Source organism: Hemitrygon akajei, unplaced genomic scaffold (genome assembly GCF_048418815.1).
Source record: "Hemitrygon akajei unplaced genomic scaffold, sHemAka1.3 Scf000104, whole genome shotgun sequence".
NCBI classification, from domain to species: Eukaryota; Metazoa; Chordata; class Chondrichthyes; order Myliobatiformes; family Dasyatidae; genus Hemitrygon; species Hemitrygon akajei.
The window spans coordinates 2,013,900-2,041,858 of NW_027331990.1; the positions used below are offsets into that span (position 1 = coordinate 2,013,900).

At 44.6% G+C, this 27,959-nt stretch overlaps 1 protein-coding gene across 3 annotated transcripts; it reads left to right on the forward strand.

Annotated features, from left to right (window-relative positions):
• LOC140723206 (uncharacterized) lies at nucleotides 1-27,598 on the forward strand. Of its 3 annotated transcripts, none has more exons than XM_073037814.1 (4): nucleotides 1-45; nucleotides 3,654-3,757; nucleotides 11,844-11,925; nucleotides 15,762-17,827. In XM_073037814.1, the coding sequence occupies exon 4, from the start codon at nucleotides 16,168-16,170 to the stop codon at nucleotides 17,473-17,475; it is 1,308 nt and encodes a 435-aa protein (XP_072893915.1). In that variant the 5' UTR covers nucleotides 1-45; nucleotides 3,654-3,757; nucleotides 11,844-11,925; nucleotides 15,762-16,167; the 3' UTR covers nucleotides 17,476-17,827. The 3 variants fall into 3 exon arrangements, 2 of the variants coding, with proteins under 2 accessions (XP_072893915.1, XP_072893914.1); XM_073037813.1 differs by having other exon boundaries at nucleotides 11,855-11,925; XR_012097832.1 differs by lacking the exons at nucleotides 1-45; nucleotides 11,844-11,925; nucleotides 15,762-17,827 and adding an exon at nucleotides 27,377-27,598 and having other exon boundaries at nucleotides 3,683-3,757.
• Nucleotides 27,599-27,959: the final 361 nt, after the last annotated feature.

Genomic DNA, 27,959 nt, shown 5'->3' on the forward strand with positions numbered 1-27,959 from the left:
CTCCGCATGCGCGTAGTACACAAAATGTCGGGAGGTCAGGCAGAGGTAAGAGTGGGTGCTGGGTGGGCTTTAATTGAGTGACAATTGCTGTGAACACTGAACACCGTGGCCCACAAACTCGGCACAGGCCAGGTCTTTTTCCTCTCTCTCAGCCCCACGATCCGTACACGGGCCCCGGGGAGCTTCCGGCTAATCAGGGAATGGGAGCAAATAGATCTCACAGACAGAGCTGAGCTCCAGAAAACTAAATGCAGGGATCAGGAACTCGTAGAAAGGGAACAATATCTTTCTATCAGCTGTTGAGACAATCACCTTCGTTCTACCTACAACCGCAGCAGGAGAAAATCTGCAGCTGCCGGCAATCCAAGCAACACACACAAAATGCCGGAGGAACTCAGCATTAGTACTCTTTTCTATCGATGCTGCCTGACCTGCTGAGTTCCTCCAGCATTTTGTGTGTGTGTTGCTTGTTCTGCCGTTTTCTAACGGTGAGGACATGCTTTGACCCATTCTGTCTGGGTACATACTGATATGAAACACCTTTGCCCTGGGCAACAAATAGCTTTCACATCACAAATGTGCCAGACTCCAGTGAGACAGACTACTGCCCTTCCCTTCATATTCATTGGCATTGCCATCACCGAGTTCATCACTGTCAGCCACCTGGAGTGGGGGTCAGGGGAAATATTTATGTACAATACAGAAACTGGTGTTACCTGTGTGTATTGTGGCGACGCAAAAGTTGCTGGATAATTTGCAAGTGGGGAGTGATATTTGGAAATCTGACTTTTTAAAGTATCATTTAGCAAGAAAATCACATACAATGACATGCAAAAGTTTGACACCCCTGGTCAAAATTTCTGTTGCTGTGAATAGCTAAGTCAGTAAAAGATGACCTGAGTTCCAAAAGGCATAACGTTAAAGATGACACATTTTTTAATATTTTAAGCTAGATTACTTTTTCTTTTCCATCTTATACAGTTTCAAAATAACAAAAAAGGAAAAGGGTCTGAAGCAAAGGTTTGGGCACCCTGCATGGTCAGTACTCAGTAACAACCCTTTGGCATGTATCACAACTTGTAAACGCTTTCTGTAGCCAGCTAAGAACCTTTCAATTCTTGTTTGGAGATTGTTGCCCATTCTTCCTTGCAAAAGGCTTCCAGTTCTGTGAGATTCTTGAGCCGTCTTGCATGCACTGCTCTTCTGAGGTCTATCCACAGATTTTCAATGATGTTTAGGTTGGGGGAATGTGAGAGCCTTGGTAAAACCTTCAGCTTGCACCTCGAGGTAGTCCATTGTGAATTTTGAGGTGTGTTTAGGATCATTATCCTGTTGTAGAAGCCATCCTGTTTTCACCTTTAGCTGTTCTTTACAGATGGTGTGATGTTTACTTCCAGAATTTGTGGTAGTTAATTAAATTCATTCTTCCCTGTACCAGTGAAATGTTCCCCATGCCACTGGCTGCAACACAATCTCAAAGCATGATCGATCCACCCTTGTGCTTAGCAGTTGGAGAGGTGTTCTTTTCATGAAATTCTGCACCCTTTTTTCTCCAAACTTACCTTTGCTCATTACCGCCAAAAAGTTCTATTTTAACTTCAGTCCATAGGACTTGTTTCCAAAATGCATCAGGCTTGTTTAGATGTTCCTTGGCAAACTTCTGATGCTGAATTTTTTGGTGAAGATGGAGGAAAGGTTTTCTTCTGATGACTCTTTCATGAAGGTCATATTTGTGCTGGTGTTGCTGCACATTAGAACAGTGCACCACCAATCTAGAGTCTGCTAAATCTTCATTAAGGTCTTTTGCAGTCAAATGGGGGTTCTAGCAATCCTACGAGCAGTTCTCTGGGAAAGATTTCTCGGACTTGACTTCCACCGTTCCTGTTAACTGCTATTTCTTAATTATGTTACGAACTGAGGAAGTGGCTACATGAAAATGCTTTGCTATCTTCTTATAGCCTCCTCCTGCTTTGTGGCCATCAATTATTTTAATTTTCAGAGTGCTAGGCAGCTCCTTAGAGGAGCCCATGGCTGCTGATTGTTGGGAGAAGGTTAGAGGAGTCAGGGTATTTATAAAGCTTTGAAATTTGCATCATCCTGGACTTTCCTAACAAAGATTATGAATAAGCCATAGCCCTAACAATCTCATAAAGGTCTGAGACCTTAGTAAAAGATATCTGAGAGCTCAAATCTCTTAGGGTCCCCAAACTTTTGCATGCTGTTCCTTTATTTTTTTCACTCTAAAATTACACAAAACAAAAATAATACACTAATCTTGCTTAAAATGTTGAATAGGGTGTTTCATTTTTAACTTTGACTTTTGAAGATCAGTTCATCTTCTACTCACTTAACTATTCACAGTTCTTGATCCAGGTAAAATGGACCCGGGGATCGAGCTGCTTGGGCTTATGAGGTGTTGAGCGAGTACCGTATTTCTGGTCTGGGATCAGATGTTTGTTTCTGGAGTTCCTTTGGAAGCAATGACTGCTAATCTGAGGAGAGGATGAATTCCCATTCCATCCCTCACTGGGAGAGTCTATGAGTAACTGGGCTGTACTCTGTTTACAACAGTAGAAATGGACCCGTGAATTTGGTGTTCAAACTCTGCTTGGAAATTCCCCCCCCTCACTTGGTCTGTCACTCGGTGGAAATCAAGCAGAATTTCAAGTTGCTGGAAATCTGCACTAAAAGCAGAAAATGTTTGAAGTCATTCTGATGAAATATATTAACCTGAATTGTAAAGTTTGTTCCTCTCCCCACAGCTGTTCCTTACCTGCTGAGTGTTTCTGGTAATTCCAGTTTCTTTTTATTACATTCACCCTGGAATGGTTTATATTTCCTGAAATGGACCTGTTTTAACCTGGAAATGGAAATGGCTCATTCTGTGATAGTAGAACAGTGAAGAAAGCACGACTTGCTCTGTAAATTATCCTGGTACCAGTTTGTGTTCAGTACAGTTGTTGCTAACAAGATTTACAAGAATAATTACAGGAATGATTGGCTTTATGTATGAAGAGCATTTGATGGTTCTGGACCTGTGCTCAATGGAGTTCAGAGAGACGGTGGGAGTTGTGGAGGAATGTATGGTTAAGCAAACCTACCGAATGCTGAAAAGCCTGGATATAGTGGACATGGAGAGGATGTTTCCATTAGATGGAGAGTCTGCGATCTGACAGCACAGTCTCAGAATAAAGATGCTTCCCTTTAAAACTGAGATGAGAAAAAAAATTTGGCCAAAAGATGTCTGATCTGTAGAATTTGTTGCCGCAGAGGTTGGTTGAGGCTAACATTTGGGTATATTAATGAGAGAGATTATTATATTCATGATTGCTAAGTAGCTTCAGGGTTACAGGAGGAAGGCAGGAATATGGTGATGGAATAAAAATCAGACATGGTTGAGTGGTGGGGCAGACCAGATAGCTTGAATCCCCTAATTCTGTTCCTGTGTCTGATGTCTTACCATGACTGAATGATGGTTCCTTCTTATCCCATATCGTTTTGTGACGTGTGAGGGACAATAAAAGATTGTTCACTGAGATCATTATTTTTGCCTTCAACGTTTAAGTTTCAGTGAGTTTTGTTCTTAGTAACATTAAGCAGAAATGTTTGGTTCCTTTTATTGTTAATGTGCTTCATTATCTTTCATGTTAAAGTTGGACCTGCGGTGAGAGATTTATTAGAAGAAAAACCCCAACTGGAAGCTGGAGAGGACCCATCTGATTCGGAGAATCCAGTGATTCAGTCAGGAGAAAGTTTGGTGAGTCTCATTTACTCAAACACTGGTGCTTTAGACATTACATACCTGTAAAAGTAAGGTAGGAAATAGTTGGAGTGAGACTGAATGTGCCCAGAGGAACCAGTGGTGCCTCTGTCAGAACCAGTTGCAATCACTCCAGGTCTGGTAATGTGCTTGCAGCAGCCCAGCCCTTTAAAACCACTCCCATTCTGTCAAAGTCGAATCCGGATAAAGTGACTCAGAGACCATATAACACAAACTCTTTATTCCAAGCACCCGGGGCTTACTCAGTTAGTCGCTCAAACAGGAAGAGTCTATGTCTGTTCCTGCCCAATCCACTAACTGACTAACAATTCCCCTTACACCACAGATATATCTGTCCAGATACCCCCCCCACACACAAGACAGGCTGGAGCCAAAGTTATTTACTACATGACAGCCCCTAAAGACAAATTACAAAATAGTCATAATGGCTTACACACAGAGAACTGACTGAAGCTGTCCTATCTCTACACGTGAGTGCACAAGGAGATGAGCATCCTGGAACCCGAGCTAGCTTCCCTCAAGAAGAAATAGGGCTCAGCATGGCTTAGCACATCTGGTGCTCATCAGCAGTTTCTTTCAGAAAAGCAGGCTGCTATTGTTTAACCAAGTGTTAACCCTTTTGCATACTTTATCATTCCCTCCTTTTGATCATTACATGATCAACAAAGCAGTAGTTTTTTTTACAGAGAAAGCAACTGAGTACACCATTGACTTATCAGTGAGTAAAAACAGCATTCAACAGTAATTATAACAATGATATGCACAACTATTAGGCTATAATGCAATATCATGTCCCACATATTAACAAACAGGCCCTCAAAGACCACCATTTCGAACCTTCGGTGAACCCGTGTAAATCCTGCCCTACTTTTTTGATGCTGTCAGTCTCCTTGGCAGTGTGCTCAGAGAGGGAGTAATGTTAGTAGGCTCATCAGGGATATAGGTGCAGCATTCTGTGTCAATAATAACACAGGTTCCCCCTTTCTCAGCTAGGATAAAATCTAAAGCCATATAATTCTGTAGGACTGTTTGCCAGATTGCAATCATTTCAGTGGATATTTCTGTTACTTGGGCCTGTGTTTCTGTCAGGGCCTCTGCAGTATTGTGGCCAGCTCCTCAAGTGCTATAGGCAAATTGATTATATCTCGTAAATTCCTGGCTACTCCATAGGAGAGAAAAGTGATCATCCAAAATCGCTCAGTTTCAGTTATTCCTCTCAGCTGCTGGGCACCTGCAAGTATGGCCAGGATGCATGTTTCCCAGTCTAGGAAGTTCCGTTTGGTGGGAGCCTGAGATACCATCCCTCAAAACACTGACAGGCACATTCATCGCTGATAATACCACAGTTCTTCACCTCACTTCCCCGGGTGTTGTTTGAGAAAGCCCAGGCTGAGAGTTCCTCACTCTGGTTGAGCGGGATTACTGACATTGGAATCCTAGTTTTACCATGCTGTGGAATTTCAGCACAAACCCAGCAGGCCCCTTGTTCTACCTGTTTGGCATCGGTGTGACAGACAAAGGTGTTAACATGAGGGCCCCCGGATGCTGGGGTGAGCCCTGTCAAAGACATAAGCATGAACACCACTATCAGACAATACATTTTCCTTTAGTCTGAGAGAGTCATTCTACTCAGTTCCTTCAGTAACACGTTTGTAGTCTGTTCAATGTAATCAAACAAGATTGCCCCTTCAGTTTCGCAGCCGTGGGAGTGGTCAGTAACACCTGATATGATCCTCTCCACCGAGGTCCGAGTTTCCCACAATCCCAGTTCTTGATCAGGACAATATTCCGCGGTTCTGTGGTGGGATAATCACTCCTCTGTGCGGAGATGTGAAAATTCTTTTCCTTGTAAGCCTGCCGTACTTGTGCATGTAATGCTTGGAGAATTTTCGTTATTTCCCATCTCTTCCCCAAGGGTATGAATTTTGAATTTTGCTGATAGAACTTCTGGGAGCAATGGACACAAGGTGGCCCCCAGGGTGTCCCCATGGACCGTCCATACATCATTTCAGCTGGTGATGACCCTGTTTTCCCCCGTGGGGTAACCCTCATGTGGAATAGGGCTAACGGTAGGTCCTTCAACCAAGTGATTTCAGTCTCCACCGTTACTTTGGCCAATTTAATCTTCAGAGTGCCATTGGCTGTTTTCCACTAAGCCAGCAGCCCGTGGGTGGTGTACGGTAGAATTATTGCCTGATAGCTAGTTTGTTACATACCTCTTTGTTCACTTTCACCACAATGTGTGGGCCATTGTCAGAGCTCAGCATCTCTGGCAGGCTGTACCTGGGAATTATTTCCTGTAATAATACCTTCACAACAGTCATAGCAGTATTAGTGGTAGTTGAAGTAGTTTCAAACCATCTACTAAACACATCTATAATATCTAAGCAGTATCTATAGCAATATACTCTAGGCAATTCAATAAAATCAATTTGTAGACAGGAAAAAGGTCCACCTGTCAAGGGAATCGTACCCAGTGTGCTGGTTACAGGTTACCAACCATTCCCTCCTTTCCCAGGTGTGTACAATTCTGTATATAATCGACCAATATAGGTGAAAACTGTGTAGGAACACAAACCTGTCCCGCTGGGGTGATCCAGAAACCTCGGTCGGGGTCTTTCTGGCACCCCACCTGGAACTACAGCTTGCACTCCTCCTCAGAGGCGTCCCCCTGAAAAGTACGTCCCTCCCACATGTCTGGCAAACCCGTTCTGCTTGAGTCATGGAGGATTGCTTGATGGGAACCCGAGGAGACTGCAACTACTGAGTACTGTGCCGTACTTTTCGCTGTCTCATCTGCTAAAGGATTGCCTTTAGTGACCCAGTCAGACATGCGGGTGTGGGCCGCACATTGATAATAGTCAAAACTCGACGTAGTTGTAGAGCGGTGAGTAAGTTGTTTATAAAGGAGGCATTACTAATGGGGTGGCCAGAGGACGTCAGGAATCCCCATGTTCCCGTAGTCATGTACAATTCTAAATGCATAACGGGAGTCTGTGTGAACGTTCGCACTTTTATCTGTTGCTAGGATACAGGCACAAGTCAGAGCAAACGGCTCAGCCTTCTGGACGAGACAGCTGCTTCAAAAGAGGCCTGCTCAATTACTTCACTGTCCGTCACTATCACATCACCAGAATATTGTTTCCCTGCTGGATCCACAAAAGGGCTTCCATTCTCATAAAACATTGCCTCAGGCTTGAGGGCGTATTGCAGAATGGATGGGAGAATCTAGCACGGTGATCCAGACAGGGGGGCAGTTGGTGCGGCCGACTTCGTGGCCTGAGGTTGCCCAGAGACGGGGTACAACATCTAGGGTTCAGTCAATATTAGTAGAGTGTCTTACCAGATGTCCCGTCTTCACCTCAGACTCCTTCCAGTATTGGAGTTGTCCCGCGACCAAGTTTTGCCAGTCTCCCTTGTTGCTGGAGGTTTGTTTCATCAGGGTGTAGGCAAGGAACCCTAGGGTCTTTGGTTTGAACCCGGGGCAAACCCTGAAGGTAGTATGGGGAACAACCAGTCCTGTCTGTCGCCAAAAGAAATCTGGAACTTCGGCCAGAAATGCACTGCCCATTTTTCCTTTAATCTCTCCAATCACCGTGACTGGGAACTTATGTCCCTCGAGGGATGCATAATACTGGCTTTCCTCAGTTGAGCACCCCGGAGGGTCACAGCACAGAGTCACATGAGGGTCGGCCGCTGGCAGAAGGGGTTCAAACACAGTGGAGTCCAGATTAAGTGCCCACCACTGGGTGTTCAGAAACTGGGGAAGTTGTTCGCTAGTCCCAGGGTGATTCTATGCTAGTCTGTGCATAGAATCTCAACTTCCAACGGACAGAGCAAGTCTCTCTCTGCTAGATTACACCCCTGACTGGTGGTGACAGTAAATGAAACCTCACACTAGTTCCCCTGGAATTCCACCTGCAGTGGCTGGATACGTGGATACGTACATTCCGTTCATTCAAACCCAAACAGAATGATTGTCGCGTCTGATAGCTGATATCCCTTTTCCAGTACTATTTCCTGATCAAGAGTGGTTGTGGTTGCCCCCATATCAATCATTAACAGAACAGGAATTCCAGCAACTTGCAATATTACATTGGGCTCTTCCTGAGGGGTGGTACTCATGGTTGGAAGCATCCTTGATTGTCAATTTCTAAATGGGTTGTTATCCCCACCTGTCCCTTGGTAGGTTTTTGTTCCCATTTCTTATCCCCAGATACAGCACACAATGTCAGGTCCCAATAATATGTCAAAGTTCATCGCATTCAATTTCGATCATTGTCAAGACAATCCATATTATTTGTTTTAATCATGTTGGCTATCTTAGTTGGTAAGCATTGGAGCAGTAAGGTGTTAAACTGGGGAACGGATTCCCATCATTAAAGACTCAGTCTCCTGCGAAAGTGCCGTAGCAGGCCACAAATCACTCCCAATAGTCTATTCCCGATTCCCCAGGCTTAGGTTTGCATTCAAAAACTTCAGTGATGTTTACAGGTTGCTGGAGAGCCCTTTCCAAGGCTTGGATAATCTGGTCTGTCTGTTCATTCTCATTATGGTTTCCCGCCTGTAACTCCTGATAGGTTTGGTATCTCAATTCTGCCTTCCATTTCCACCCCTCATCAGCTGAGAGAATCATGCAGCAGAGACCGAATAAATCTTGCGGGGTCGCATTAAACATTTGTATAGTACTGCGGACACACTGAGCAAACTGTGCTGGTTTTTCTTTTCTACCTGGGACCTGATTCATGATCATTATCATTTCTTGAGGCTTCCAGGGTGCATACACAGGAATCACTGAGGACTGTCCCTCCTCCTGCTTGTGGATTGGGCAGCATTCGGGTGGGCAATTGCCTTCAGAACCATAGAACATTACAGCACAGAAACAGGCCTTTAGGCCCTTCTTGGCTATGCCGAACCATTTTTCTGCCTAGAGTCCCACTGACCTGCACCTGGGCCATATCCCTCCAAACCCCTCTCATCCATATACCTGTCCAAGTTTTTCTTAAATTTCAAAAGTGAGCCCGCATTCACCACTTCCTCTGGCAGCTCATTCCACACTCCCACCACTCCCTGAATGAAGAAGCCCCCACTGATGTTCCCTTTAAACTTTTCCCCCTTCACCCTTAACCCATGACCTCTAGTTTTTTTTCCCCCTGGCCTCAGTGGAAAAAGCCTGCTTGCATTCACTCTATCTATACCCATCATAATTTTATACATCTCTATCAAATCACCCCTCATTCTCCTATGCTCCAGGGAATAAAGTCCTAACCTATTCAACCTTTCTCTGTAACTCGGTTTCTCAAGTAACGGCAACATCCTTATAAACCTTCTCTGCACTCTTTCAATCTTATTACCGTAGATTCCGGATTTTAAGCCGCTACTTTTTTCCCACATTTTGAACAGCTTTGAACTTTGCGGCCTTTAAAACGGAGCGGCTAATACATGATTTTTTTCATGCCGCCTCGTAAACATTTTGCCTCGTAACAGTAGACCAATAAAATTGATGAGTAGTTCACAGAGGTCCAATGAAATTGTACGATAAATCAAGCGCACTTTCACAATTAAATTATTGTAAATCAGTCATTTGTACCCAACCTCATCAACATGGAAAACACTCGAAGAAAAGCATTGTGCTGCCTTTATGGCAGTTATTTAGTTTATAATATTTTCGCTTAGTAATTCATTTTCTAGTTAAAGTTAGAAGAGTTTTAACTATATTTGTTTTCTGTACTACATCCCGGGATGCTACGACGTCACACCCGGTTTTGCCGCGTCTTGTGGGAAAAATGCCAGTTTGCGATAAACGGAAAGGAGGGGGGGAGCGCATTACGCGAGCGGCTTTGGATCTGAGCGAACGCTGCTTTTAAATGCCGTTTGCGATAAACGGAAAGGAGGGGGGGGGAGCACATTACGCGAGCGGCTTTGGATCTGAGCGAACGCTGCTTTTAAATGCCGTTTGCGATAAACGGAAAGGAGGGGGGGAGCGCATTACGCGAGCGGCTTTGGATCTGAGCGAACGCTGCTTTTAAATGCCGTTTGCGATAAACGGGACGGCGGAGCGAAAACGCTGCTTTTAAGTTAAAGGCGATCAATAACTTTTCCTGGTAGGCTGCAGTATATATATTTTTTTACCAGTCATTAGGAGATATTGGAATGTTGTTCAGTAAAGAAGTATACGCAACGTATATTTAAAAGTAGCCGTGTTACGGGCACGGTTCGAAAAAAAGCATTTGCAATATGTATTTGTTTTTGTTACCATATGGATTTAATTAAAAGTTAAAAAATCCTCACGTGTAATATCTTTCTGTGTAAATATCTCATATTACAACGTGGGACACCTGCGGCCGAAAATCTGGTGCGGCCTAAAATCCGGTGCGGCCTTTACAAGTAAAAAATTGATTTTATTTCTAAAATTAGAGCCAGCGGCTTTTAATCAGGTGCGCTCTGTAGTCCGGAATCTATGGTAATACCCCTCCTGTAATTAGGTGACCAAAACTGCACACAATACTCCAAATTCTGTCTCACCAATGTTTTATACAACCTCACCATTACATTCCAACTCTTATACTCAATACTTTGATTTATAAAGGCCAATGTACCTAAAGCTCTCTTTACAACTTGTGATGCCACTTTTAGGGAATTATTTATCTGTACTCCCGGATCCCTCTGTTCTACTGCACTCCTCAGTGTCCTACCATTTATCTTGTATGTTTTACCTTGATCTTCCGAAGTGCAATACATCACACTTATCCGCATTAAACTCCATCTGCCATTTTTCAGCCCATTCCTCCAACTAGTCCAAATCCCTCTGCAAGATTTGAAAACCTTCCTCACTGTCAACTACACCTCCAATTTTTGTATCATCGGCAAATTTGCTGATCCAATTTGCCACATTATCATCCAGATCATTGATATAGATAACAAATAACAATGGACCCAGCACTGATCCCTGTGGCACACCACTAGTCACAGGCCACCACTCAGAGTAGCAATCCTCCACTACCACTCTCTGGCTTCTTCCATTGAGCCAATGTCTTTGTGGAGCCATTAACTCTGGGGTTCTATTGGATTCTTCCCTCCCTGTCGTAGGTATTCCCTTTCTGAATCTCAGGGTATAGGGACCTCCCCCTTCCCTGCCGCCACTGTTTTACCCGAGTGGTCACCGTATCTGAGTACTGGGAGGATTGGGGTTCGGGAGCACTGGGTGCCCTTGGCTCCTGGTAAGGTGTTGGCGGGGGGGGGGGGGGGGGGGAGTACCGTGGATGCCCACACCTCATCACAGTCACTGTTCTGTAACAGGGTTGGTATGCCAGACATGGGTTTGGGATCTCTTGTTTCCCTATCAGTTCGAACTTCAGACTGACATTCTTGCCATTCTCTCCTATCTAGGCTGGACTAGGTTTGCTTACGTTGTTTTCCCTGCTCTTGCTTGCTGCGTCTATCCACCCATTCACGCTCCACTTTTAGCGTCTCCCAACCTTTGGCGTTCCTCCTGCAGTACGTACCTCTACCCTTTGTCACATGCATTATTCCTCCAACTTGCTAATAATGCACCCTTCCACTTTGCATCTGCCTTATCCTTCCCTTCCCTTTCCAACAATTTCCACTTCTTTCCACAGTTCTTTTTCCATATCAAATTTACTGCTTGTTCTCATGAGGTAATATCCCTGGTTCACCCCCAGTGGCCAGATTTTGTTCCCCAATTTCTTATTCAGCGCTGCAATCTTCTTCCTTGTCTGGAAAACTCTCACACATTGTGTAGGGCTGCTCCTGCCCCACTCGTAACAATCGACTGCAATTGACCCATGTTCTCTAAGTAATTTACCCGGCACAAAGCCTCCTGCTTAATTAACAAACAGATACATTTACTCAGCTGACACCTCCTGTCCACTTAATAAATTCACCTGGCTGGCCCTTCATGCTCATTTAATAAATTTATTCAGCTGGAACTTCATGCTCATTTAATTAATTTACCCGGCACGTCTGCCTCCTGTCCACTTAGTGAAATTTACCTGGAACCGCCTTCTACTCACTTAGTAAAATTTTGCCTACCTTATACGAGTCTCCCAACAGATTCTTTCCCGATCCTGTCAAGGTATGCGATCAGCCTTGGACGAGGGACCGTACATCGAAAAGAACTAACAGTGAGTGACAAAATGTAAAATATCTATCGGGCAACCGGTCGGTCTCCGCAGTCCCCAGAGTGGTCCAGCCGCTTAGTCAGCTCGTCTGCTTGGCACTCCCTGTATTGGGATCCTGTTTGTGATGCCAAATGTGAAAGTTGAATCTGAATAAAACCCGGGAGACCAGCTTCTTATCATCACCACGGTTTATTGCACATTCTCCTGTAGGAGTTTGAGACCCATTTGTCATTGGGAAGGCACGTAAGCACTGCCACCATCTGACAAGTGGACTGACTCAGTCAGGTTACAGCCGTGTATTTATACATGAACCCAGACATTTATACAAAGTAAGCCCCAGACATTACTATTGCAAGATGTTATTTGAGCTGGTATGCCCACCAAGTCTGTTGGTGCAAAACTTAATTGCATAGATAAGAGAATTCACTAAATGAAAGTTTTAATTACAGATGGATGTACTGTCCAGTCCTTATCAGCTATTCCCTTTGCAAGGCCCTGACTTAATTACAGACGTGTTCATTCCTGTCCTTATCAGCGAGTCCTGCTCCCTTCACTCAAACGAGGGTACAATGTATAATGTTATCAGCTAACGAGGGTACAATGTATAATGTTATCAGCTCTCAGTGTGTCTCTCTGCAAGCCACAGAGAACTGGTAATGAGCCTGTCTTAGCAAACCACTGAACACAGAGTCTACTTCAGTTCAAAAATTCCTATTCAGTCCTAAATATTCTTTTAGCCAGAGGTTACATAGGCTCAGGAGGGTTCACGGGAAATATTTATGTCCAATATAGAAACTGGTGTTACCTATGTGTATTGTGGTGATGCATAAGTTGCTGGAGAAATTACAAGTGGGAAGAAGTGGAGTGATATTTGGATCTCTGACTTTTTAAAGTGGAATTTAGCAAACAAACCACTTATGGACAATATGCAAGAGCTTTGGTGAGAAAATCCTTCATTACCCATTACAGGCCTGCTATATAGTTTGTGTGAGAGAGCAGATGAATTGGATCGAACCCAGAGGAGATCAAAGTTCTTATTGACAGTGATTTGCTAGCTGTTAAAATGAATACCTCACTATATAAATATCACTATGCACATATGCACTTTAAGGAGTTGGAACTTGAAATGGATGTATTCTGGATCAGCTGGGAGTCTGTCATTACATGAGAGATAGAAATCTTTACATTACGTCTCCGTCTAAATGTGCAATGTGTAAGTTATAGTAATTTCTAATAAATAGTTTGTACATAGGACAGTCAATATAGCAGAAATGCAATTCAATCAGCATGAATTAATCAGTCTGATGGCCTGGTAGAAGATGACATCCCGAAGCCTATTAGTCCTTTTGCTGTGGTACTGTTTCCTAGATGGTAGCAGCAGGAACAGTTTGTGGTTGTGATAAATTGGGTCCCCAATATCCTTTGGGCCCCTTTTAAACACCTGTCTCTGTAAATGCCCTGAATGATGGGAAGTTCACATCTACAGATGCACTGGGCTGTCTGCACCACTCTCTGCAGGTTCCTGATATTGAGGGAAGTACAGTTCACATACCAGGCAGTGATGCAGCCACTCAGGATGCTCTCAATTGTCTCCCTGTAGAAAGCTCTTAGGATTTGGGGCCCATAACAAACCTCTTCAACCATCTGAGGTGTAAAAGGGGCTCCTGTGCTCTTTTCACAATACAGCCGGTATGTACAGACCATGTGAGATCCTCGTTGATGTTTGTCCTGAGGATCTTAAAGCTTTTCACCCTCTCAACCCCAGATCCATTGATATCGATAGGGGCTAGCCTTTCTCCATTCCTCCTGTAATCCACAAACAGCTCCTTTGTTTTTGTGACAGTCAGGGAAAGGTTGTTTTCTTGACACCAGTCAGATGTTGTTCAGACCTCAGATAAGAGTCAGCAATCAAATGGTCAAGCATGGTGCGATAAATGTGCTGAGCTGCGTTTATCACGATGAAAGAAGCATCGTAGGAAAGCCAGATAAGCTGAGGACAGGGAATTATGATATTCTAGACATTATTGGGACTTGGTTGCACCCAACAGTCTGAGGGATTTAGAGGAACAAATTTTCAGAGAGATCGCAGACCATGACAAGAAACAAAGGTTGATTCAGTAAGTGCTTTTAACTTTCCAGATATTGTCTGTGACTCCCATACTATAAAAGGACTAGATGGGGTAGAGTTTGTCAAATGTGCCCTTAATCAGTACGTAGGATTCCCGACGTAGAAGTGTGCAATAAGCTGTTAGGAAATGATCCAGGGCTGGTGATAGCAATTAGGGATCATAATGCCATGAGATTCAAAGTAAATATAGAAAAAGAGAGATCTGGATCATGGGTTGAGATTCTAAATTGGAGAAAGGTCAATTTTGTGGTATCTGAAAGGATCTGGCAAGTGTGGTTTGGGACAGGGTGTTTTCTGGCAAAGGAGTACTTGGTGAGTGGGAGGCCTTCAGAAGTTAAATTTTGAGGGTGTAGAGTTTGTATGTGCCTGACAAAATAAAGGTTGAAAGGTAACTGGTGCAGGGAACCTGGGTTTTTAAGAGATATTGAGGCCCTGGATATTTTGTTCCTCTGAATGCCTCAGACTGTTGGGTGCTACCAAGACGCATTAATGACTACAATATCATGATTCCATGCACTGAGCTTATCTGACTTTTTTTTACTCATCTTCTGTTAGTTTCCAAAAGCTTCCCAATAGTTATTGCTCCTTGTTTGCCCTCTCTTGGGCTTTTATGTTGGCTTTGGCTTCTCATTTTAGCCACAGTTGTGTCCTCCTGCCTTTCCAATGCTTCCACTTCTTTGGGATGTATCGATAACTCAGCTCCCGAATTGCTCCCAGAAATTCCAGTCATTGCTGCTCCGTTGTCACTCCTACCTTTTCCCTTCCAAACAAGTTTGTCCAGCTTCTCTGACATAGAAACATGGAGAAGTTCAGTATGGAAACAGGCTACTTGGCCCAGCTAGTCAATGCTGAAAAAACATTTAAGCTGTCAAATGCAACTATCTGCACGGGGAACATCGCTCTCCATACCCCTGCCATCCAGGCTCCCATCCAAACTTCTTTTAAATGCTGAAACCGAGCTCATATTCACCATTTGTGCTGACACCTCATTCCACACTCACACAACCATTTCAGTGAAGACTTTTTCCACACGCTCCTGTTAAATTTTCACCTTCACCACTTACCCATGATCCTCTGGTTATCACCGCACCCAACCTCAGTGGAAAATGCTGCTTGCATTTACCCTATCTGTACCCAAATAACTTTGTATACCTCTAACAAAACCTCAAAGCAATGTATGGTTCCCTTGTTTATGTTTAGAGCATATTTTAGGTGAAAAGATGATGAGGGGCATTGATCGCGTGGATAGCCAGAGGCTTTTTCCCAGGTCTAAAATAGCTATCATGAGGGGCATAGTTTTAAGGTGCTTGGAAATAGATACATGGGGATGTCAGGTGTTAGTTTTTTTACACAGAGAGTGGTGGGTGTGTGGAATGCACTGCCAGCTATTTGTGTGAGAGTGTTTCAGTTACTGTGGGGCCAGGCACCCATGCAGCTCAGTGGGAACAGGGAATAATACCAATGGAGAGAGTCAAATTGAGCCAGGTCACAGATTGGAGATGGCAGATATGCCCCATTCTTGTAGAGACAGGAAAAGCATCAGAGAATTTGCTGATCATTCCAGATACCAGCAAGAAGATGCCTTCTCTCTCCAACTTGGGTTGAACTTCACTGTAACAGTGTGATGCCAGATCACACCTTGACAACTCAAGTGATCTCATCTGAAATGTTGTACTTCACCCATTGATGGATTTTGTAAATCTTTTTACAGGTTAAAAATGACAAGGAATTTGTCTACGGGAATCTCAAACAGATCACGTCAGTTTTGCTGTCTCTATCCAGATATTTAAGACGAGGAGCAAGGGATTCATTCAACCATCCTTCCTGCTGAGACTGTGGGGAGGGATTAATTTGCTCATCTGACTGATTGGCCCGCCCGTCATTTTACACAAGAGAGAGTCCGTTCATCTGCTCAGACTGTGGGAAGGGATTCACTCGGTCATCTCAACTGAAGGAACATCAGCGAGTTTACACTGGCCAAGGCCATTCATCTGTTTTGTGTGTGAGAAGGGATTCAGTCGGTCTTCCCACCTGTGGACACACCAGTCAGTTCACACTGGGCAGAGGCTGGTCATCTGCTGAATTTGTGGAGAAGGATTCACTCGATCATCTGACTAATGGCTCACCAGCGAGTTCACACTGGGGAGCGGCCGTTCACCTGCTCAGACTGTGGGAAGGGATTCATTTGTTCATCTAAACTGAAGGAACATCAGCGAGTTCACACTGGAGAGAAGCCGTTCACCTGCTCAGACTGTGGGAAGGGATTCACATATTCATCTAAACTGAAGGAACATCAGCGAGTACACACTGGAGAGAAGCCGTTCAGCTGCTCAGACTGCGGGAAGCGATTCACTCGGTCATCCACCCTAATGGCACACCGGCGAGTTCACACCGGGGAGCGGCCGTTCACCTGCTCAGAATGTGGGAAGGGATTCACTTGCTCATCTAAACTGAAGGAACATCAGCGAGTACACACTGGAGAGAAGCCATTCACCTGTTCAGACTGTGGGAAGGGATTCACTCGGTCATCTGACCTATTGGCACACAGGTCAGTTCACACTGGGGAGAGGCCGTTCACCTGCTCAGACTGTGGGAAGGGATTCACTTGGTCATCCGACCTACTGGTACACCAGCGAGTTCACACTGGGGAGAGGCCATTCACCTGCTCAGACTGTGGGAAGGGATTCACTTGCTCATCCCAACTGAAGGTACATCAGCGAGTTCACACTGGCGAGAGGCCATTCACCTGCTCAGACTGTGGGAAGAGATTCACTCGGTCATCTGAACTGCTAGTACATAAGTCAGTTCACACTGGGGAGAGGCTGTTCACCTGCTCGGACTGCGGGAAGGGATTCACTCGTTCATCCACCCTAATGGCACACCAGCGATTTCACACCGGGGAGCGGCCATTCACCTGCTCAGACTGTGGAAAGGGATTCCCTTGCTCATCAAACCTGAAGGAACATCAGCGAATTCACACTGGAGAGAGGCCATTCGCCTGCTCAGACTGTGGGAAGGCATTCATTTCGTCATCTAAACTGAAGGTACATCAGCGAATTCACACTGGGGAGAGGCCATTCACCTGCTCAGACTGCGGAAAGGGATTCACTCAGTCATCTGACCTACTGATACACCAGTCAGTTCACACTGGAGAGGGACCGTTCACCTGCTCAGACTGTGGGAAGGGATTCACTCGGTCATCCAAACTACTGGTACACCAGCGAATTCACACTGGGGAGAAGCCGTTCAACTGTTCAGTCTGTGGGATGAGATTCAGTCAGTCATCCACCCTACAGAGACATCAGCGTGTTCACACTGGGGAGAAGCCGTTCACCTGCTCAGTCTGTGGGATGAGATTCACTCGGTCATCCCACCTACTAAGTCATCAGCGAGTTCACAAGGGACAGGCCGTTCACCTGCTGTGAATGTGGGAAAGGATTCATGTGGTCATCTCGTCTACAGAGACACCAGCAAGTTCACACCAGCGGCAGAGTCTGTTTACCTTCTCTCAGCCTTCTCAATCAAATGTGTATGATTGAGTTCACGCTGGGTAGAGGCCATTCACCTGCTGTGAATGTGAGAAGGAATTCACTCAGTAACCTAACCTTGAGACACGCTATCGGGTTCACACTGGGGAGAAAGTTTCAATGAGCGGCATGCTGGATATTTGTCCATCACCGTTGCTGAATGCAATTTCGAGAATGACTGTCGGTGCTGAACTCTGCAATTATTGCTGCTGCTCACCACATCCAGTTCTGCACCCTGGTCACTGGGCATGGGAGGAGTTTCTTCTGCTGTACATTCACCTTTAATGTGACTGGAGTTTATATTCTGGATCTGGGAAAAATAAATCAGTTCAATTTTAAACTCTGTCTCCGGTACTTAGTGAATGTATAACACACCTAGTATACAGTAGAGAAGTTATAACAGTGTACAGTGTACAGTAGAGAGTCAACTCAGACCAGCTGGACCCTGCCAGTGATTCTGATCCATGACAGTTTGTTTCAATCCTCCCCTGGTGTTCATCTCTCACTCTCCCTGTGGTGATGGGTTCCAAACAGTCACCACTCGGTGGGTGAAGATGTTCCTCTTGAATTCTCTGTAGACTGAAGAAGTCGAGCTGACTGCAGTTCTATCTGACATGTTCTTCATCCCTCAAATCTCTGGGCTGAGGAAGAATGACATTGGTAGTTAACCTCCTTATTCATGGCTCATTTCCACATTATGGGTCATTTTCCCTGCTTCTAAAGGGTTAAGATAGAAACATAGAAAACTTACAGCACAATACAAGCCCTTTGACCCACAAAATTGTGCTGAACATGTTCCTACCCTAGAAATTACTGGGGTTACCCTCTATTTTACCAAGCTCCATTTACCTATCCAGGAGTCTCTGAAAAGACCCTATTATATCCGCCTCCACCACCGTTGCCAGCATGCACTCCCCACTCACTGTGTTTAAAAAAAAAAGTTACCCCTGACATCTCCTCTGTACCTACTCCCAAGCATCTTAAACCTGTGCTATCTTGTGGCAGCCATTTCAGCCCAGGGAAAATGCCTCTGATTATCTACATGATCAATGCCTCTCATCATCTTATACACCTCCATCAGTTTACCTCTCAACCTCCGTCTCTCCAATGAGAAAATGCCGAGTTCACTCAACCTGTTTTCATAAGGCATGCTCCCCAATCCAGGCAACATCCTTGTAAATCTCCTTGGCACTTGCTATGGTTTTCACATCCTCCCGGTAGTGAGGCAACCAGAACTGAGCACAGTACTCGTGGGGTCTGACCAGGGTCCTATATAGCTGCAACATTACCTCTCGGCTCCTAAATTCAACTTCACAATTGAAGAAGGCCAATACACCATATGCCTTCTTAACCACAGAGTCAACCTGCACAGCTGCTTTGAGCGTCCTATGGACTTGGACCCCAGGATCCCTCTGATCCTCCACACTGCCAAGAGTCTTACGATTAGTACTATATTCTGTCATCATATTTGTCCTACCAAAATGAACCACCACCCTTCACACTTCACCACTCCGTCTGCCACTTCTCAGCCCAGTTTTGCATCCTATCAATGTCCCGCAGCCCTCTGCGCTATGCACAACACCCCCAACCTTTGTCATCAGAAAACTTACTACCTATCCCTCCACTTCCCCATATAGATAATTTCTCTAAGAGTAAGGGTCTGAACAGATACCTGAGTCACTCCACTGGTCAACGACCTCCTGGTTGTGTCCAGCTGGGCATCAGCATTTCTGGATTGGTATTGTGCAATGAACCGAATTACAGCACTTAAGGTAAAAGAACCCTGAGGGACAAGTGATCTTAATATAATGGAATTCACCCTGAAATTTGAGAAGGAGAAGCTAAAGTGAGATTTATCAGTATAACCGTGGAATAAGGACAATTGCAGAGGCATGAGAGAGGAACTGGCCAAATTTGATGGGGGAAAAAAACACTGGCAGGGATGACGACAAAGCATCAAAAGCTGTAATTACGGGAAGCAATTCGGAAGACACAGGCTATATACATTCCAAAAAGGAAGAGCTATTCGAACGACAACATCATACAACCACAGCTAATGAGAAGGCCATGCCAACAATAGAGCCAAAGGGAGAGCAGATAACAGAGCAAAAATTGGTGGGAAGTTAGATTATTGAGAGGCTTTTCTAAACAATCAAGAGGCAACTAAAAAAACTAATTAAGAAAGAAAAGATGGAATATGCAGCTAGCTATTTACATTAAAGATGGCACCAAATGTTTCTTCAGATTCATAAAGTGTTAAAGAGAGGCAAGAGTGGACATCAGACGAGGAAAACGATGGTAGTGGATGGTGGGGTGGGTAGTAATAGCGAACAAGGAGATAGCAGGTGAACTGAATAAGTATTTCATATGCCTTCATTGTGGAAACAACCAGCGGGATGGTGCAAGTCCAGATGTCAGTGGTCAGAATGTGTGTGAAGTTGCCTTTGCTGGAGAGAAGGATCCTGGGAAACAGAATGGTGTGAAGGTAAATAGATCACGTGGACCAGATGGTGTACATCCCAGAGTTCTCGAAGATGTGGCTGAACAGATTGTGGAGGTATTAGTAATGATATTTTAAGAATCAGTGAAGTCTCGTATGGTTGCAGAAGACTGCACATTTGGAAATGCCACTCTGCTATTCAAGAAGGGAGAGAGAAGAATGGAAATTTTAGGACAGTTAGTCTGACCTCACTGGTTGTGTAGATATTGGATTCGGTTGTTGCGGATGTGTTTTTCAGGGCACTTGGAGGCACATGATTAAATCGGCCTTAAGAACGTTTGCCTCAAGGAAAATATTGCCTGAGAAAGTGTGTTGAAATTCCTTCAATTCATTGGAGTGGTAATAAGCAAGATAGACAAAGGAGAATCGGTTGATAATGTGCACCTGGGCTTTCAGAAGATCTTTGACAACGTGCCAGTCATGAGGCTGGTTAACAAGTTATGAGCCCATGATATTACAGGAAAGATTATTGCATGGATAAAACAGCGGCTGATTGGCAGGACGCAAATGACAGTAATAACGGGGGTGTTTTCTGGTTGGCTGCCGGTGACTAGTGATGTTCCACAGGACTTGGATGTCAGAATTGATAGCTCTATTGCAAAGTTTGCCGATGATCTCAAGTTAGCTGGAGGGCTAGGTAGTTTTGAGTAAACAGAGAGGCTATGAAAGGACTTCGGTGATTAGAGGATTGGGTGTAAATGAAGCAGATGGAATATCGTGTAGGGAAGTGTGTAGCCTTACATTTTGAGAAAAAAATACCGTGGATACACTATTTTCCAAATAGTCTAAACTTGGGAGCACTTGTGCAAGATACCTTAAAGGATAATTTGTAGGTTGGGTTGGCGGTGAGGAAAGCAAATGCAATTTCAGCATTCATTTCAAGAGGACGAGAATATAAAAGCAGGAATTTAATGTTGAGGCTTTATGAAGCATTGGTGAGGCCTCAGTCAGAATATTGTAAACAGTTCTTGGTCCCTTAGAAAGGATGGGCTGACAATGTGGTGAGTTTACGAAAATGAGTCCAGGATTGAATGTCTTGTCATTTGAGGAGCGTTCGATGATTGGTCCTGTGTCATTGGAATTCAAAAAAATGAAGGGTGATATAATTGAAACCTATTGAATGTTGAAACACCTCGATAGACTGATATGTCCCATGGTCCTTTTGGAACGAGGGTGAGAATAGACAGAGGGTGGTGAATCTGTGGAATTCCTTCCCACGGGCAGCTCTGAAGGCCAAGACTTTACGTCGAGTGATCATCCGTCTATAGAGTTTGTCAACCTATTATAACCATTGTTTCTCAGCTCCAGCTACTAAAGCTTGAAGTGCAGGCATCACAAGGCATAATCATATCTAATGAAAACAGGATTCAACACGGCGCGAGCATGTGCTATTCTGAACTGAAGTGAAAGATCAACCTAGAAATTATCACAATAGAACAGTTATTCCCTTTGGAACGGTTACGAGTCCTAAGATGGCTTTAGAAGCAAATAGCACTCGCCTAGGGGGGCGTTAATGATTCTTGGTGGGGGAGTAAACTGCCTCAAACTTGCGGCATCAAATCTGACCAACCGTCAGCAGAGCAGGCACTTCCAAAAAACGATGTGGCACTGGGACACAGGAAGAAGCACAGCACTGCAGGCCTTGAGCATTTGTCGTCACAACGCGTCTGACACTCGGCAATCTCGTCCGACCGAACCAACCTAACAGACATTATTGGGTTACATAGAGTAGCAACCAGGGTGCTCGATAGTTTGCCTTGACTCGCGACACTAAAAGAGCTAAAATAGTTTGTAAAACTCTGCTGTAGAAGAAAGAGTTAACCACCGGATGAGCATAATTGTCCATGGATGGGATCCACCATCTGAGCAGACGAGGTGTCAACTTGAAGCGTTTGACGCCACTAAAACTTGGAGATCTCTTCCCAGAAACTGTGTGGTTCCTTGTGACAATATATGACCAGGTGGTGGTCACAAAAATAACAGAAATGCACATTAAAAAAAACTAACAAATTCAAAACCAAGTATATTTTCCTGTGTTGTGTCTCTCTCGTGCTCTAAAGCCGAATATGCCATTTTGAAATTATCCAACGCATTACAGGATCCAACACCAATTTACTTCAATCCTGTTACATACACAGGCGCCATCTAGTGGCAAGCATCATTCACCAAAACCTTGAAAGATACTATAGGTTACTATAAATATACGCCTGATCCAGTTTTAGAGTCGGAGTCTGACAGTTTTATTCCGACGGATCCATTAGTAGAGCTCGGGTGATAACGTGATCCCCGTCCGGATATAATATCACAGGATAAACATGAAACACGGATGTACTTAGTAGATATAGCCATTCCGAGACATTCGAGGGGTGATTGATACGTTCGTGGCCTAAGGTAGAAGGAGTCAATTATGGAAAGCCGAGCACATTTATTTTTCAACATAGTCCCCTGCTACATTTACACTCTTAGTCCAGCGGTCGTGGAGCATACGGATCCCTTCTTGTAGAAGTCCGCGTCTTGGACCTCCAGAAGTGGTCGACAGCAGGGGTGATTGATAAGTTCGTGGCCTAAGGTAGAAGGAGATGAGGTACGAACTTCAAACTTTCTGCATGATCACTAAAAACTTGCACTGCAGATGCATGTAACGAGAGTTGTATATCTCTCCTGCTTTGCCATTACCGAAAGCGTTGTGGCGGTGACAGGAGCCGGAATATGGTGGGGAGATAAAAATAAAAGTTAGGGTGAGTTTAATAATTGGTAGGAGGCGGACTTCACGGGCTGAGGGTGGCGTTGTGTATTTTCCTCTCGGGATCTAAACTGGTTTAATTCTCCCTGCCGCCACGTTCTCTGATGACTGGCAGTTCTGTGATATCAAGCTGGAATTCACAACATCTGATGTCAGCGGATATTTTGCTGCGCTGCTGAACTGCTCTCTGAACTTGGACTGAGTTACGCCGTAAATAAATGTGTTTGTGCAGCAACTTAACATCACCAGCGTGTATCCGGTGTGTTGAAAAATGTATTCCGAATCGTTGTAGTTATTTTGATCCAATTGGGCAATTGTGTTATAAAGGAATTCAGAAACTTTCATGGACCACAGGATGATGAAGCTTCCGGAGATGGTGAGAAGTAAGATCACAGGCCTCCTCCTGTTCTCCATCTCCGGGTCACTGCGGTTCTCCGCCTTGCTCTGACCCCTCAGCTCCTTACGGACTCAGCTACTCACCGAAATGCGTCTGACCGTCAGAGCGTTGAACAGTAGTTTTAACACGAACGGGAGTAATGGCGTTAGAACAGTAGTAAGACAATCATATCCCACCCACCCGGGGTCCATAAAGTAGCTTGGCATTTGCAAACAGTCCCAGGGTATATTGCCAATCACTTTCACAGGTTACAATATAAAGAACTATGGCACAGTGTCCAAACAGAACAGAACGCCGGTTGTCGTCAGAAACACAGACGCAGTTTTCCCGGTGCAATACGTAGCTCTCTATTTCTGGCAACAAATGGTGACAAACCCGTCAAACGTAAAGCTGACAGTGAACCAGACAGAACAGTCAGTGGCTGCCTCTCCCAGGGCAGAGATCGCACTGCACACGGTGATGCCCAGGGAGGTAATAATAACCGACCCGCCATTGCCATGGCCACCAGGCTGCGAGTGGTGCAGGTGGAGAGGCCGCACTTTCCCTTGGACAGGATCAGGATCACTATGCCACTAAATTCACCGGGGGGGGGGGGGGAGAGACAACAGAAAGAAAGAGTGAATTACTGTCTCACCGCTCTATGGGTCTCTGTGCAGAGAGAGGCTGTAAAGAGAAACTTTACATGAAACTCTGCGGACAGCTCATTTCTGAAGGTTTAAAAGTGTAACTCGGGGTTCGCAGACGCCTCAAATGCGGGCAAGTAGGGAGAAAGGTTACGGCACTCGGTACCGAAAGAGGAGCGGGATTTGGGAAGGAGGCATTGTCAACTGATCGCCAAGGCCGCTTTTCGGCAGTTTTGTAGAAGCCGGATACCTCGGCAACTTTCACAGCGATCCTGTCACCTATGCTCTGGCACTCCTCGCATGTCACTACGCCCGCTGCCTCTGACTTCGTCCATTTACAATGTTCAAAGTTCGCTGCAGATTTACTTCCCTTGTTCCAAGCATTCATCTCCTTCTCCACTCCTGTTCGTCACCCACCCACGCTGCTTTTAAATTCTGCATCCACACTCGGCCGCGGTTCCTTCACACTATGTCAAGAGATCGGATCTGGAAGTTCCCATCTCCTTTTACTTTTTTTTTCGCGCATTCTTCCTGACCTGCTCCAAATTACAGAATTATTGTTCCAAATGATTCGATGTTTATTGCTCCAGATCAGAGTATCCCATGTCATTTACCTGGCCAGGCATCTAATGGACACATCTGGTTGACTAATCCCTTCTTCACCGATAATGTGGCGTGGAACCAAACACTTGTAAACTAGAACGCACACCAACACATTTCAATTTTCAAAATTCTCGATGGTTCGCGATTTAACACACAAGTGAATCTCACTGGGGTTTCGCTTACCACATTCCCTTGAAACTTGCAGCATTATATTTCCAAACACAGCTCAATTCCTTTAAATTTGAATTTAAAGCATGTTGAACTATTGATGCGGGGAAAAAGGCACCAAGTAACCCATAAACACCATGGACAGGAGGAGGAGTATAGGAAACTGATACAGGACTTTGTGATATGGTGCAACTCAAACTACCTGCGTCTCAATATCACCAAGACCAAGGAGATAGTGGTGGACTTTAGGAGATCTAGGCCTCATATGGAGCCAGTGATCATTAATGGAGAATGTGTGGAGCAGGTTAAGACCTACAAGTATCTGGGAGTACAGTTAGACGAGAAGCTAGACTGGACTGCCAACACAGATGCCTTGTGCAGGAAGGCACAGAGTCGACTGTACTTCCTAAGAAGGTTGGCGTCATTCAATGTCTGTAGTGAGATGCTGAAGATGTTCTATAGGTCAGTTGTGGAGAGCGCCCTCTTCTTTGTGGTGGCGTGTTGGGGAGGAAGCGTTAAGAAGAGGGACGCCTCACGTCTTAATAAGCTGGTAAGGAGGGCGGGCTCTGTCGTGGGCAAAGTACTGGAGAGTTTAACATAGGTAGCTGAGCGAAGGGCGCTGAGTAGGCTATGGTCAATTATGGATAACTCTGAACATCCTCTACATAGCACCATCCAGATACAGAGAAGCAGTTTCAGCGACAGGTTACTATCGATGCAATGCTCCTCAGACAGGATGAAGAGGTCAATACTCCCCAATGCCATTAGGCTTTACAATTCTACTGCCAGGACTTAAGAACTTTTTAAAAGCTATTATTAATGCTTTTTGAGATAGTGATTTAGATGCATATCATATTTTTTTTTTACTGAGTTAAGTATTGTATGTAAGTAGTTTTGCTACAACAAGTGTATGGGACATTGGAAAAAAAAAGTTGAATTTTCCCATGGGGATGAATAAAGTATCTATCTATCTATCTATCTATAAAGGTGCCGAGTGCGCTGGATTATCGGAGTTGACTTTGACAGCGGTTTTGCATTGATAAATCAAAGCTGCCTGCCATGAATCCACAAAATGTATCCAGCTCTCGATCTTTCACTCGACATCTGTTTCCTTTTTTTTCTTTTCAGCGTATTAAACTGCAAGGAACTTCTGAACGAACACAAAGTTTTGTCACAATGTCTGCACCGCACTCACTGATACACCGGCATCACAATGCTGTCGGTAACTGAATGAGTCCAAAGACCGTGCACACAGAACTGTAAACATTAGGTCGCCGATGTTCTTCCCGGGAGCACCAATAACGGCAATGATCATGTGATATATCTTTCTCACACTGTAGATAGTTTCAATCATTCTGAGTGAGATTCAGCCTCTGTTCTAGCTGTCCGCGATCTCGCTGAAGAACCTCTGAGCTGATGAATCTCCACGGTCATTGACTTATACCCGCTCCAGCACACTGAATACTCAATAATACACAAGACTGACCTGTCTTCCAAGAGTTGCAGGAAAAATAAGAATGATTTCTTTCAAGTAAAATCCCAATTGTGATGAGGTATGGATAGTTTGACACGAAATTGCAAAATCTCAAAGACGATGAAATGACGATTCGAGAAGTCAGTGAAGGTTGTTGTGAAACACTCCAAGGCTCGCCTCTGGGTTTCATGACTCTTATTGTTGACTTCAGCTATTCTTGGGCTACACAGACCTTGCCGTTTGTCATGATAGACCAATGTTTTACTGTCCTTCGGCTACTCTGTTTCAGTGTGGAAATTCTCTCGGTTTCCGCATTTCCGCATTTCAATTCCAAACCGTATTTCCAGTGCGAAATGTCAGCCCATTACTCGTTTCCTTTTCTGCAACATAAGCCCACTCTCCGGTCGAAGGTGTAACATGAAAAATTATTCTGTCTTTGGACCTTGCATGAACACAGATATCTTAGTATTCTGGTGTTTTCCCTCTCCCCTGTCCCTCTTCTTCATTTCACTACTCTGGCCTCCTACTCTTCTCCTCACCTGCTAATCACCCCTCTCTGCTCCCCTCCTACTTCCCTTTCTCCCATGATCCACTCTCTCCAATGAGATTCCATTTTCTCCAGCTATTTGTTTTTCCCATTATCACCCATAGCCACATTTCGCCCCCTATCCTACACATCTGGTTTCACCGATTACCTTCTAGTTTGTCCTTTTCACCCTCCTTCCAATTTTCTTATTGTGGCATCTTCACCCCTTTTGTTCCATCCCGAAACAGGGTCGCAGCCCGAAACGTCAACTGTTTATTTTTGTTGATATATGCTACCCGACCTGGTCAATTCCTTCACGGTTTTGCGTGAGCACAAAACCGATCCAGTGTGTCTCCCGGTAAACCAGGTACACTCAATGTTTGCATCGACATGAAGCAAATAATTCAATCGCACTACACGTGGCCCTCGAACGCGTGCAACTGCTTAAAACAATAGATCATCTGCATTCATTACTTTTGTATCAAGAGTGACAATTGTTTTGCAGATGGATTAAATTGGTAGCGTTGACAGCAAGGTAGATACTCGTACTTACTTGTGTAATGCCCTGTTTCATATTTTTACTGTTGTACTGTAGGAATTTCATTTTGTGCTCTTCTATGTGAACTACTTGTTTTCCTATTTGTTTGGGTTACTGTTGAAGTTAAGAGATAGGAGAAACGTATGTCATACAATTAGGATGGTCGGATTAAGAGGAGGTTTTCTCTGCTAAGGGGCATTAAAGTTGGGCTTGAGCTTTTTGGTTAGAGGGAAAATGAAGATTGAAGACGCTGCGGACAACCGGTCGGAGCATACGAACCAGTTCGAGATGGATGGTGAGCGACGTTCGGAAGGTGGGGTGAGCTTTCACGCTGCCTGAGGACCCAGCGCCTGGGTGACTGAGAAGTTCAAGATGAGCTCCAACTTGTTGAACATTTGACTAATTAGAACGGTCACTTTTCTTTTTTCTTGTTCATTACTAACCCTTTAGTTAAGATTCATAAATATAATTCCTTTAACGGTATGCAGTGGAAAGGCTGTACTTTCGTGGCATTAATTTGTAACGGGATAGCAATTGAGACAGCATCAACGCAATTCGGGATTTGAGGTAAGAACGAGCGTCCCTCAATCTCAGGAGTTTTGCATGGCCGGAGGTTGCCTTCGCTGTGCCAGGGTGCTTCATTCCTGGGGTTCATCCGGGATCGACTTCGCTGGATGCTCTGTGATTGCCCTGAGCGCTGATCCAGTGGGTTGTGTTTTTGTGTTAAAGTATTGATCGGTAAAGTTATTACGATACGTGTTTATGAATGTTGCACGGGTGGAGCAGAGCTTTGATAAAATGGCGGTCAGA

What these genes read in the sequence shown, in the direction of transcription:
- LOC140723206 (XM_073037814.1), top strand. Translation starts at nt 16,168, where the DNA reads ATGGCTCACCAGCGAGTTCACACTGGGGAGCGGCCGTTCACCTGCTCA.